Source organism: Astatotilapia calliptera, chromosome 14 (genome assembly GCF_900246225.1).
Source record: "Astatotilapia calliptera chromosome 14, fAstCal1.2, whole genome shotgun sequence".
Lineage (NCBI taxonomy): Eukaryota > Metazoa > Chordata > Actinopteri > Cichliformes > Cichlidae > Astatotilapia > Astatotilapia calliptera.
Genome location: NC_039315.1, coordinates 19,511,414 through 19,523,530, shown reverse-complemented (window position 1 = coordinate 19,523,530; position 12,117 = coordinate 19,511,414). Strand labels below are relative to the sequence as shown.

The 12,117-nt window shown below is 40.5% G+C and overlaps 2 protein-coding genes across 2 annotated transcripts; one reads left to right on the top strand and one right to left on the bottom strand.

Moving 5' to 3' along the window:
- Positions 1–2,084: 2,084 nt before the first annotated feature.
- On the bottom strand, positions 2,085–4,659 carry cryba1a (crystallin, beta A1a). Its single transcript, XM_026191321.1, has 6 exons — positions 4,580–4,659; positions 4,011–4,077; positions 3,733–3,851; positions 3,322–3,463; positions 2,852–2,994; positions 2,085–2,628 (listed from the first exon to the last, which is right to left on the bottom strand). The coding sequence occupies exons 2-6, from the start codon at positions 4,047–4,049 to the stop codon at positions 2,481–2,483; spliced, it is 591 nt and encodes a 196-aa protein (XP_026047106.1). The 5' UTR covers positions 4,050–4,077; positions 4,580–4,659; the 3' UTR covers positions 2,085–2,480.
- A 3,271-nt stretch (positions 4,660–7,930) lies between these two features.
- crybb1l3 (crystallin, beta B1, like 3) lies at positions 7,931–11,835 on the top strand. The gene is made up of 6 exons (XM_026192733.1): positions 7,931–8,139; positions 9,095–9,168; positions 9,290–9,408; positions 9,498–9,630; positions 10,115–10,257; positions 10,826–11,835. Exons 2-6 carry the CDS (start codon positions 9,103–9,105, stop codon positions 10,992–10,994), a joined length of 630 nt encoding a protein of 209 aa, XP_026048518.1. The 5' UTR covers positions 7,931–8,139; positions 9,095–9,102; the 3' UTR covers positions 10,995–11,835.
- Positions 11,836–12,117: the final 282 nt, after the last annotated feature.

Here is a 12,117-nt window from a genome sequence, read left to right as displayed (position 1 = left end):
TATTATTTCATACATTGAATTGTCTTTTTTATTTTTATATTATTACATATGGTTTTTAATTTATTATGTGGCCATTATGGGCCTCGACTAGACAAGAAGGAACTGCTAAAAGAAAGGGAGGTCTGTTGTCCATATGAACACTTTATCTGCAATCTCTTCACAAAACCAATGTTTAGAGCATAGAAATCAACGCTTTAGTGTCTGGAGAACAAAATTATCCCAATTTGTCAGCTGTTAAGCATGGGGGGGGGTAGGAATATCCTCCTGTGGGGTTGTATGACCACCACTAATGGGAAAGAATGGATGCTACCAATATTAGCAAATTCTGGAAAATTGCAATCCAAAGCATCTCTCAGAGCCTTCAGATTTCAAAAACACAAACTCTCCTCACATTTTCCAGGCTAGGATGTACATGCAGCCTGGAAATCTTTCAATACATGTATTTTTCACCTTTCAAAGGTTCTGAGGACACTTCAAAATGCTTTCAAAGTGCTTTGTTTTCCCTGAGCTGGTAGCAAGTTGTCAAAGTCTTTGAAACCCCCGAGGTGTTTAACTTCAGACAGCTCTGGCTAAACTATAACTGCAGAGGTTAAAGCTGCAGCGGCAAACTAAACTAGATCTAATAGGTTTAGCATAAGGGATCTAAGAATTTCAATGTGTGGTTTACTTATCTGTGCTGTTGCTTCCTGCTGTTAGTCATTATAAGGAAGTCCCAATGTGTCCTGATTTTAAAAGCTGAATTTATATTTCCACATTAAAAGATTCAAGAAGATGCTCGTGCTTTCCAATAATTAACCAGCTTTAGTACTGGCTAATGACACTCCTTAGGCAAAATACTAAACCTTGAGTTGCCCCTGATCCGAGTGTGAGTGCATGTTCATTCATTCATTCATTCATTCATTCATTTATTTGTTCATTTCAGGCACAACAAGAATACATATATTGAACATAAAGTGCACAAAACAAAAACAAAAATTACCTGAAAAGGAGTGGGACGAAGAAAACTTATTAAATCCCACCCCTATACTCACTCATCAACAAAAAACAATAAGCTTCCCGCAGCTACGCCCATCGTTGCAACCAAACAAACCATCAACAGCCCCGGGCACATGCAAGCATCTCAACGGCAGCTCGCAAACAACAAATAGAACCTTCATAACTGAATACAGAATATATATTAATTATAAATTGCGTTACCACAGGTAACAGGCAATAATAATTACATAGTGACAAACACACATACATATACATACATACATATATATCTACACACACATGTACATATATGTACAATCATACGCACACACTTTTTTTTTTTTTTTTAATCCATACCAGCAATGTTAAGAGAACAGACATTACAGAGCACAACAAAACCATCATTGAGTATACTGTGACCAGACCAACTGTTTGTAGAGGAATTTAAATCTATGAATATTTTTGCATTGTTTCAGTTGTAAACTCAGACTGTTCCAGATTTTCACACCACATACAGACACACAAAAACCTTTACAGGTTGTTCGAGTTCTGGGTAATTTGAATTCTCCGAAGCCTCTCACATTATAAACCCTTTCTCGAATTTCAAATATAATTTGTAAATTTGTAGGTAGAAGTTTATTAAAGGCTTTGTATAAGATTATAGATGTATTGTAATTAACCAGATCCTGGAATTTAAGTAACTTTGCCTGAAGGAAGAGTTTGTGAGTATGATCTAGATAACCAGCCTTGTGAATAATACGCAGTTCTCGTTTCTGTACTGTGACTAATGGATTAGTTGTATTTTTATATGTGTTTCCCCACACTTCCACACAATATGTAAAATATGGAAGAACCAGGGTACCAGGGTATGTGATTGGGTGACTTGTACTAGAAAGCACTTGTGAGTGCTCAAATGGAGTAGAAAGGTGTTATGTAAGTATAAGTCAATTTTGCTTCTATTAAGGCGTAAAACAAAACATGACTACCAATATACCTACTATCCCTTATGTGCTCCCAGCTTCTTTTCACTGCAAATAGTCACAGTTAAACAGAGAAGCCTAAAGCAAAGCTCGCTGTTTTAAAATAAATCACAACTGAGCACACCAGAGGTTAGCAGCAGACTCTTTATTTAAGTTGCCTTCTTCTGTCTTTATTGAACACTGGCAGCACCACAGTTATCCACAAATATGAGGAGCAATGACTCTGAGTGACATCACCACCCTGCTGCTGCCTTGAGGCCTGTTTTTAGCATCCTCCTTTTCTTTCCTCAGCGGGGCATCAGTCAGGAGCTTCTCTACAGTGGCCTGTTTTTAACTTTCTTTTATTCTTCTCATGTTTTCTCTTTATTTTCATTTGGCAACAGACAAGAAAAGTGTCGTAAACATCTCGATGATAAAGCACCAGAAGGTGCTGGAATGATTGGGTTAAGGGTGGAAGAGGAGGAGCAGGAGGGAAGATCTGGAGGAGGTAAAGAGCGAGAGGCTGGGAGAGGAGGCCGCGGGGTCTCATTGCTGGATTCGACGCAGCGACTGCACCTGGAAGGACTGAGCGTGGGAGCCCCACTCTCTGTAATGTTTGTACTCGCCACCGTGATGGTCACACTCCATGATGTACTGGTAACCACGGTAACCTGGAAACTGGTAGCACACCCAGCTGGTGGTGGAGGAGGAGGAGAGGGGAATTTGTGGTTTAGACAGCAAGTGAAATGAAATGCATTTAGAAAAATATACGTGAAGCTACAGGAGGAAAAGACAACAGTTGTATGCCAGTGGATAAGCCTGGAAGCCACTATCAGCTACAGTTTTCTTCACTTGTTCCAATTTTAACATGTGTGAAGCCTGTAAAGAGTAATACGAGTTCCGATGTCGAGACTTACGCGCCGCTCTGAACTTGCATAGATCCGATCTCGTTGTTGCCCCAGCCCATAGCCTGCAGGGAAGGATAGTCATCGTTTATCTCCCACTGGCGCCCCATGAAGTTCTCCTTCTCAAATAGCACCATCTTGGACTCCTTGTGATTCTGTGCGAGCATGAGTCAGCCAGAGAAAACAGGCAAAAGAACACATGATGTTGGTGATAGGTGTAGTAATGAGGTAGCAACCTTCCAGGCATAAAAGAGTTGCATAATAATCATTAAAATTGTGTGAATTGGGCCCAAAATCTAATAATTTACAAGTTGCAAGTGCACTCCATTCTATTTTAGGCTGCACTCAGCGCCTTTATTAGTCACTCTATTGAGCTTTACACACACATGAGACCATTTCATGAGACAAATACTTTTTTTTTTTTTTACATTTTGTATAGATGGAGAAAAAGCAGAAGCTGCTGATTTAGGACAGAAACTCACAGCAGAGCAGATGGGGCGGAAAGACATCATCCTCTCAATGTGGTAGGCGTTGCTGCCGCTCCATGACTCCCAGTAAGGGTACTCTCCCCTCTCCAAAACAAACTGCTGGCCACAGAAGCTGGAGTGCTCATATCCTGCCCAGCTGCCACGAACAAACAGAGAGACACATGAATGCATCGCTGGATCACAGGAACACAGACCAATTAGAAGACATCAGGCAAATGTTTTGTATATTTTAAAAAAGCTTATAGTGAACTTTAAATAGTTATAAGTGAGGGCTATAAGTAATTTCAGATGTTATGTTTTGAGTTTAAATACTAACAGATCTTTCAGTATCTTTCTAATAAATGATAAATGTGTTTTAGGTCACACTCTGGTTTCGAGATTTTCTTTTCTCTGTGGGTGACTTACGCGCCACACTCCACCTTCAAGGATCGAATGTTGTCAACGCCACACTCCATGATGTTCTGGCAGGCTGAGGTAAACTCCAGACGCTTCCCCTGGAAGTTCTCCTGGTCATAAACTGTGATCTGGAGCGGACACAAATGCATACATGTAGCATGCACATGTTGCACGCACACACTGATGTGTGCACAGATGCACACGTCACACATTTATCAGGCCAGGCTTGATATTTAAAAGCATTATCTGCTTTTGTTGTTGATCCATGACAAGGGCGTCAGACTCACTTTCCATGGTCCCAGTGGGTTAGGGTTGTTTAGAGCCATGCTACTTTGTGTTTCCGACTTGATATACCTTCAGAATGAAGAGCAGGGAGTGTTGCATTTATTAAACATACAGCTTATCATTCACACCACTTAAAACAATAACGAGCGTTTCTGCAGTTTTTATGCAAAATATAAGAGGATCTTACAGACTGTCATCATTTTATGTGTCATGTTGGTGTGTCTTTTTTTGAATTTGACCAAATTTTATAACAAAATTTACAAAGTTCATTAATTAGAATGTTTTTGACATATATAACAATACTGCCTTTGTCATACATGTTTGGGCTTGAAACAGCTAACTATGGGAAATTCTCCACACTTGATGAAACCACGTTCAGATGTAGACACAGTGCATACATGTCCTCCCTGTGTGTCGTCAGTACACCTTTGCATATGCATGTCTGCTCTCTGTCTTTACATTCATGTGACTCAGCGAAATCCACAAAGAGGAAAAAAAAAATGCAAAAATGTAAGCGACAATAGTCTGCACAAGGTTGTATAGGCTGAATGGACTGAGATAGAGGGCTTACCTGACCGGCCCCAAAGAATAGCTGTTCAGTGCTCACAGGGGGCTCCACAAAAACGATGTCCTGACCTCAGAGTAAACGGACCTATTTATACATGTTGGTGCTGAAAAGCAGCTGGGCCTGTGGGTCGGGGCAGGAGTCAGCACATTGCTGCTCCGTGCATTGTTCGGCGCTGAGCTGCTGGGCTTTAGCTGCAGTAGGACTGGATGGAGGGCACGGTGCCCAGTGCAGATAAGCACAAGTTCTAAATGGTCCATGACCGGTGGGCCGGACCAAGTCCTGGCACGGCCTAGTCTGATAACAGATAACAGATGTTCACAGTCCTGGCAGAGACTGCCCTGCAAATAGGAAAAGCACCACAAGTAGAATTAAGTTAGAAAGCAAAAAAATTGAAAAAAGATAGGCAAGCTTAGACTTTTCATCAGTAAAGGTTTTTCAAAATCTAGGGGGACATAAAAATTTGTCTAATACAAAAGATAACTTGTCTCTTGTTTACTCACAAGGTCTTTCCAGAATGCGGTGTGCTCTGTCTCAGATTTGTACATCATGTCCGCTTCTACTGACCCCACGTCTCCGATCCTTTCACCTCTCCCCTCTCAAATCAATGTGCACGCATGCTCAGTCATGCAGGCAGACTGTCATGGACAGAGACAGACATGCAATGGCTTCATTCATGCACTCACACATGCATGCAGAGCTTACAAAGGACACACAGAGAGAAAACCATTTACACGGGAACAGCTGACCTTCCAGTGTACACTCATCTTCTCCTTGCATATTGCTATTACTACTGTTAATAATAATAATAATAATAATAATAATAATAATAATAATAATAATAATAATGATAATGAAAAGGAGCCAAAAATTGCTTTGCACTAAAAAGTCAAAGGCTGTCTGTGAATAGGTGGCATTTCACATGTTATTATTATGCACACTAATATAATTTTGTCTTTAAGGCAGAAAAAATAAATAATAATTTCTGACTTAATTTCCTGCAAAGATATTCATACAGGCGGCATCAATTACACTCTTTTTGTGAAGATTAAAGCTTCACATCCTGCATATTGTGGGTCAGTGAGGAAAAACTAATGCTTTGAAGCAGAAAACCTGTTGGAGTTTTATCTAAGAAACTTTTGGTTTAGCATTTGAATAATTAACCACTTGATTAAACATGGACACTGTGAATTCTTTTTATTTTAAGTGAAGCTGTTGTGCTGATCTAACATTCAAGGCTGAAGAGGTAAACCATTGTGAAATTACTTTCTCAAATGTCAAAAAGATACAAGTACAGTGTTGAAATCAGTGTAACCCAAACTAAATGGAAAGAAATATGTCACCAATACAGAAAAGGCTTGGGATCACTGTCCTGTTGAATGACCAAGCTTCAGAGAAGTTTTATCTGTCTCACATTTGACTCTAGATCACTTTGATATACAGATGAGTTCATGGTTGACTCAGTGACTGCAAGATGCTCAGGTCCTGTGAGGGCAAAACAACCCCAAATCATCGCTCATCCACCACAGTGCTGGACAGTTGGTATGAAGTGTTTGTGCTGATAAGGTGTGGGGGATTGTCTCCAAACATGGTGCTGAGCATTACGGCCAAACTTCTTCATTTTGGTCTCTGTTGAAAGGAAATTGATCCAGAGGTTTTGTGGTTTGTTTTCTCCTGGTAGCCATACTGGTTCAGTCCTTTTCTGATAGTACTGTCATGAACTTTAACATTTAACATGCTAACTGAGGCCTTTAGTGTCTGAGATTTAACTCGTGGATTTTTCACAGTTACTCTGAGCATTGCACAGTCTAGTGCAAATTTGGCAGGACGTCTATTTCTTGGGAGATTTGCAACAATCTTGAATGTTTTCTTCATTTGAGTCGTTTTTCTTTCCTTCTTTTTTTCCTTACTGCAGAATGACTCATTTCTAATTCTTTGAAAATAGCCTTAATTTCACATTTATGGGCAGCAACAATTGCTTTAAGATCATTGTTGATGTATTTCCTCCTTGGCATTGTGTTAGCACACACCTGAATACTACAGACCACCAAACTGCTAAAAGTCCCACTTTTATAGAGTTGCTCACACTTGCTGTAGTTGTTCACTACAGCGAAATTGATTTGCAGTATGTCCATACAAACAAACAGACAACCAACACATCACATACACACACAAAAATAATATAATATAATATAAGCCTGAGAAAACAGCCAGTATCAGGTCTGAGTTTTGTCAGTGTATGTTTCCATGTTCCACTTTGAAGGTTCATGTCTGATGTCAGTGTATTCAGTTTTGCTTCCCCTGTCTCGTCTTGTCAATTACTCCCAGCTGTGTTCCCCACCTGTTTGTAATCTCCCTGTGTTCTTCTGCGTGTATTTAAGTTGTGTCTACTCGTGTACCAGTTGCTGGTCTGTCTGTGTATCCACCGTGTGTTCACCCTGCTGTCCACCTTGATATGCCTCTGCTCACCCTTTGTCATGTTTGTGTTCATGTTTGATACTTTAGTTTCTTACACTTTAGGTTATCTTTAGTTCCGTTCTGCCATTTTTCACCTTGTGTTTTATTTTTACAACAAACCTCCTTCGCACCTCCACAAGTGCCTGTGCTTGGATCCTCCTTTATTTTCTCCACACGGCTCATCCCATTCGCCGTGACACTGCTAAGGACTAGAATTATGTTTTCATTGTGTCCAGATACATAAAACCTTAAAATTGAAAGAGAGAGTGCACTTGCTTTTACCATGACTGTAAAAGAAAATGACACCGTGTTTTTATTTTAATATAGCAAACAAAAATACATTTAATGTTTCTGGTCTTTTGGTCATTTCACAAGTCATGTCAAGAAGCTGCCACTCTGCAAGTCTGCTGCTGTGCATGTAGAAAATAAAGCGTCTGTATGATACAATCATGGATGCATGTCTATCTGCATGACTATAGCCTGTCGACCACCCAAATGTTCCAAAGAGTGTCCGTTTGCCTGCCTATACAAAAGCTACTGCAGTCAGCATATTAGAGACGTGGGGCTCAAAAGCTTAGACTGCATGCACGAAGCATCAAAAAAAAGAGAAAAAATGAAAGTGAAAGCCAAAAAAATATATATCACAGAGCAAGAAGTGAAAATGAAATGAAAGACAGAAAAGAAAAAACATGAGGAAAAGAAAAAGCTTTTTAAAAGAAAGTCATGAAGAGAAGTGACAGCTTCACACACACAGGACAAACACCTAAGTGTGTGTGTGTGTGTGTGTGTGTGTGTGTGTGTGTGTGTGTGTGTGTGTGTGTGTGTGTGTGTGTGTGTGTGTGTGCAGACTTTCTGCTGATGGCAGTGACTGTCCCTGGTCCCCCACAATGGTCCAGGACAACAAAAGGAGCAGCTGAGTCATCATGACTTGTCCACGGATTAGCAGCGTGCCCTTTGACCCCACATTGTGAGCCAGCTCACAGCCAATGAGAAGCCGGAATCCTGCCTCTGTAGACTTGGTTTGGATGTGAATGTATATATATATCCCCTCTCATAAGGTCGGCGTCCATCACTTTCTCTAAAGGTCGGCCATTTCTTCAATTGTAACTGTAAGTTTTTCCTCTTTCTAACTTTTAAAGAACTGCTAGACTTGTTATTTGGAAATGTTGTGTTTGTTTTCCTGTCTACTGACACCTTGGACTCAAAGAACCAACTAGGGACTGCCTCTTCTCTTAAACCTTAACTCTGGCCTGAACAGGAGGAATATTGACACAGAATGCAGTTTACGTGTTCATTTGTCACCCTGAAGTTAACATGAATGAGAAAGATAAGAGACTGCGCCCAGTGCTTTTGTCCTTAAAAAGCCGCTCAGGGGCCACTATTGACAGATTTATGGATGATCATTGAATGTTCTTGCAGTCCTGGAATATTTACACAGTAAATACAACTTTAAGGTCAAAATCTGATAAAGTGAGTTATTATAACTAAGTTAAGCATTAAAAACTGATCAGCCTTAGATTTATGTTCACATAATAACGATGTGTCCAAAATGCTTGAATATAAAGACACCCATAGTTTATTTTTTTATTTTATAATGAGCTCAATCATTTTCAGAACGGATTTTTTTTTTATCCTTAATGAGCAGCTTGACTCTACTTAAACCCTGTTTTTGTTGTTGAACTGGTGTGGCTGAAGTTCCCACCTTGATCCCAACTGTGATGTCACTGCTGGATGTGCCAGAAGAAAAACTGACTTCAAATTATGTGTTTCAGTGTGCTTTGTGTTGACTCGTTTTATAGACTGCAAAAGTAAAACAAGCTATATCTGAAAACAGCCATTGGATAACTCTGAGAAAAACCTACTTTTAAATGAATAAGCATCAAGGATCTATCCAGCGAATCTTTAGAAAAAGAAAAGAATAGTAATCTTTGATTTTAAATGACCACTATTTTAATTTAATTGCCGTGCTGGAGTTTATGCCATGTTCCAGCAGTCGAGTGGAAGTAATTATCCTCTTCAGGATCTCTAAAAACAGCTGACTGACTTCATGCTTCTTCCCTCTAGAGCTGATCATGTCTCACTCAGGTGCTCAAGGCAGCATAGGCAGCCACTCTGCCATTGGGCTGCGCAATCACAAGGTACTACTACGGTTTTCTTTTTAACACCAAGAGCCCTAAAAAAAACATGAAAACAAGTAATTATGTATCTAAAGTACTGTACTTGAGAAACTAATGCTTTCAGTGTGTTTTTGCTTTCCAGATATACCTCTATGAATACGAGAACTTCCAGGGACGTAGAATGGACCTGTTTGGAGAGTCCCGTAACCTGTGCGAGAAGGGCATGGAGAGAATCGGCTCCATCCGGGTAGAGATCGGACCGTAAGTCACTGACCCCGTGTTAGACACACTGTGAGTGACAGCACACTTTAGGTTGCCCCTTTTCCTTATCTGTTTGTCCGCCTCTCCAGCTGGGTCGGGTATGAGCAGCAGAACATGACCGGTGAGATGTTCATACTGGAGAAAGGAGAGTACCCCCGCTGGGACACCTGGTCCAACAGCTACAGGTGCGACCGCATCATGTCAATCAGACCTCTCCGGATGGTAAGTTGTGGTGGACATTTTTCAGCCTGTCAATTTTTGGTTTAGTCTCTGGTGTCCGCCTCACGTTGCAGCTCGTGTCCATCTATTCTTTCTTTTGTCTTTTGCTGGCTCAAAGGAATTTATTTTTTTTTTGTGTGAGGGGAGGGGTTCACACGTGTATTTATAGTCTTCTTCCATTTTTGGATGAAAGGATTCATTAGATGTCTTTTTTTTTGCAGCTGTTTCATTTTCAACTATAAAAAACCCCCAAACAACAAAAAGTATTCACTGTTGTTTTTCAAGGATTTGATTTTATCTTCTAAAACATTTATATTACACAACCATTGTGTATTTATGCATACATCATTTATCCTCAGTAATCATAATAATGCTTTGGTTATGTTTTTTTTTGTTTGTTTTTGTTTTGTTTTGTTTTGTTTGTTAATCTAGAATAGAAATATGAACATTTACACAATCTGCGACAAACAATGTATTTCTCCAACAGGACCCGCAGGACCACAAGATCTGCCTGTATGAATGTGCAAATTTTGAGGGTCGTAAGATGGAAGTGTGCGACGAGGATATTCCAAGTTTGTGGTCTTACGGCTTCCAGGATCGTGTTGCCAGCATTCAGGTCACCGGTGGAACGTAAGCCATTTCTAGTTATCTTTTTTGGCTAATTCGACTCAGGCTCAGTGGCAACTCCCCACTTGGTTTGAGCTCTCTGTTTAGGGCATGTTTTTTGGGGTGATCGAGGGGTACTGTTCACCCTGACTGGAGGGGGATTGGGCCATAACTGGTAGACTTGATGACCTCACTGAAGGCCGGAATCCAAAATGCCTCTGTCAGATAACATGGATGATTTATAGCTTTAGTGTATTTGGGCTCTTCAGATTCAAAGATTCCAGAATTAGTCAAAAGGCTCCTTTTCATCTGTAGTCTCACAGATCGGACAAAAATAATAACCAAGAAATATAACACACCATCAGACAGTGTACACCTGTATAGCCCATCAAATACTTAAAATTACAACATGGAAATCCACAGTGCAATAAGAAAAGACAGAACAAATAAATATGAAAACAGATGTAAAATACGAAGCACTGGGAGGTGTTGTCTTATACAGAAAATACCTTTGTCATTTGTATAGCAACGTAGCTGAAAACTGAAAGCTAAAGCATTGTAGTTAACCTCTGTTTCTGTCTTCTTCACATAGCTGGGTGGGTTACCAGTACCCTGGCTACCGTGGCTACCAATATATGCTTGAAATGGGTCCTTTCAAGCACTGGAATGAGTGGGGAGCCCACCACCCCCAGATCCAGTCCATCCGCCGCGTGAGAGACATGCAGACGCACCGCAGGGGCTGCTTCGAAATGACCGCATAGAGGAGTCCAGTTGACTAAAAAGGAGGGAATAGCAAGGGTGAAGTCATGCTGCTAAAAACATCCCCTGGAGATCCTTCAGCAGCCACATGGCCACACCAGCTAACAGCGTTTTAATATTGTTTCCTGGTAGGATTTGGAAGTATGTGGCGGGGTGAACGATTCTGAATGGGATGAAAATTTCTTATTGTCACAGACTCTCAGAGTAACTGTAACACAGGTTTAAAAAAAAAAAAAACGTAGCAAAGCTCTCTGTCTACAGACCTCATGGAAAGATTATATGATTTATCTGAACAGGGGATTAAAGGGGATTAGTGGATTTAATGGTTTGTGTTTATTAGTTTGTTTCAATGCTATTTTTCCAATCATACCTGCAACTCTTTGATTTTATTTTTATTTACTCGATGATGTATTTCAAGCTGAAATGATGTCACTAAGCCTGTTCATCACGGAGCTCTCCTTCTCCTGGGATCCATAGTCTAGTCTAGAATAAAGGTACACATATCATATCTGCTTACAAAGTACTACCATGGACAGCTCTCAACCCAACACATGGCCTGCAGTTATTTCTCCAGGCAGAGGGAGGCACCATATCCTCATCGCAAAGCAACAGACTCAGAGCCTGGACGGCAATGCTGGTTAATCATTAAAATAGACTTAAAAGGAAGAAGAAGAAAAAAGAGCAGTGCAGAGCTGTGGGTTTGCTGATGTGAATATCTTTTGGCTGGCCTGTTTCACCTCACTGATGGGGCTGTCCAGAAGGTTTGCATTTTAAATGCTCTCAGGGATGCTGGCATCTGGAAAGCAACTTTCCAATGGAAAAATAAAAGAACTGTACCTGAAAGCAAGTCTCACTGGGCCTACTTTCTTTTCCCTCTTGTTGTTTTTTTTTTTCTTCAGATGTTGCTGATGTTCGATGCTGCTCAGACTGGCTATGAAACAGCAGTCTGAAGTGCCTTGCTTTGTCATTCAGCTCGCTCTTTTGATTTTCCAGCCTGGAACTCAAGTTTTTTGTTTCTGGTTCACTCTCAACACATTCACTGGACCCTACCTGCTGACACACAAGCTTCAGACAGATGTGAACACGTGGATCTTCAAAGCAGACAGTGTCAAAGCACAATCTAGA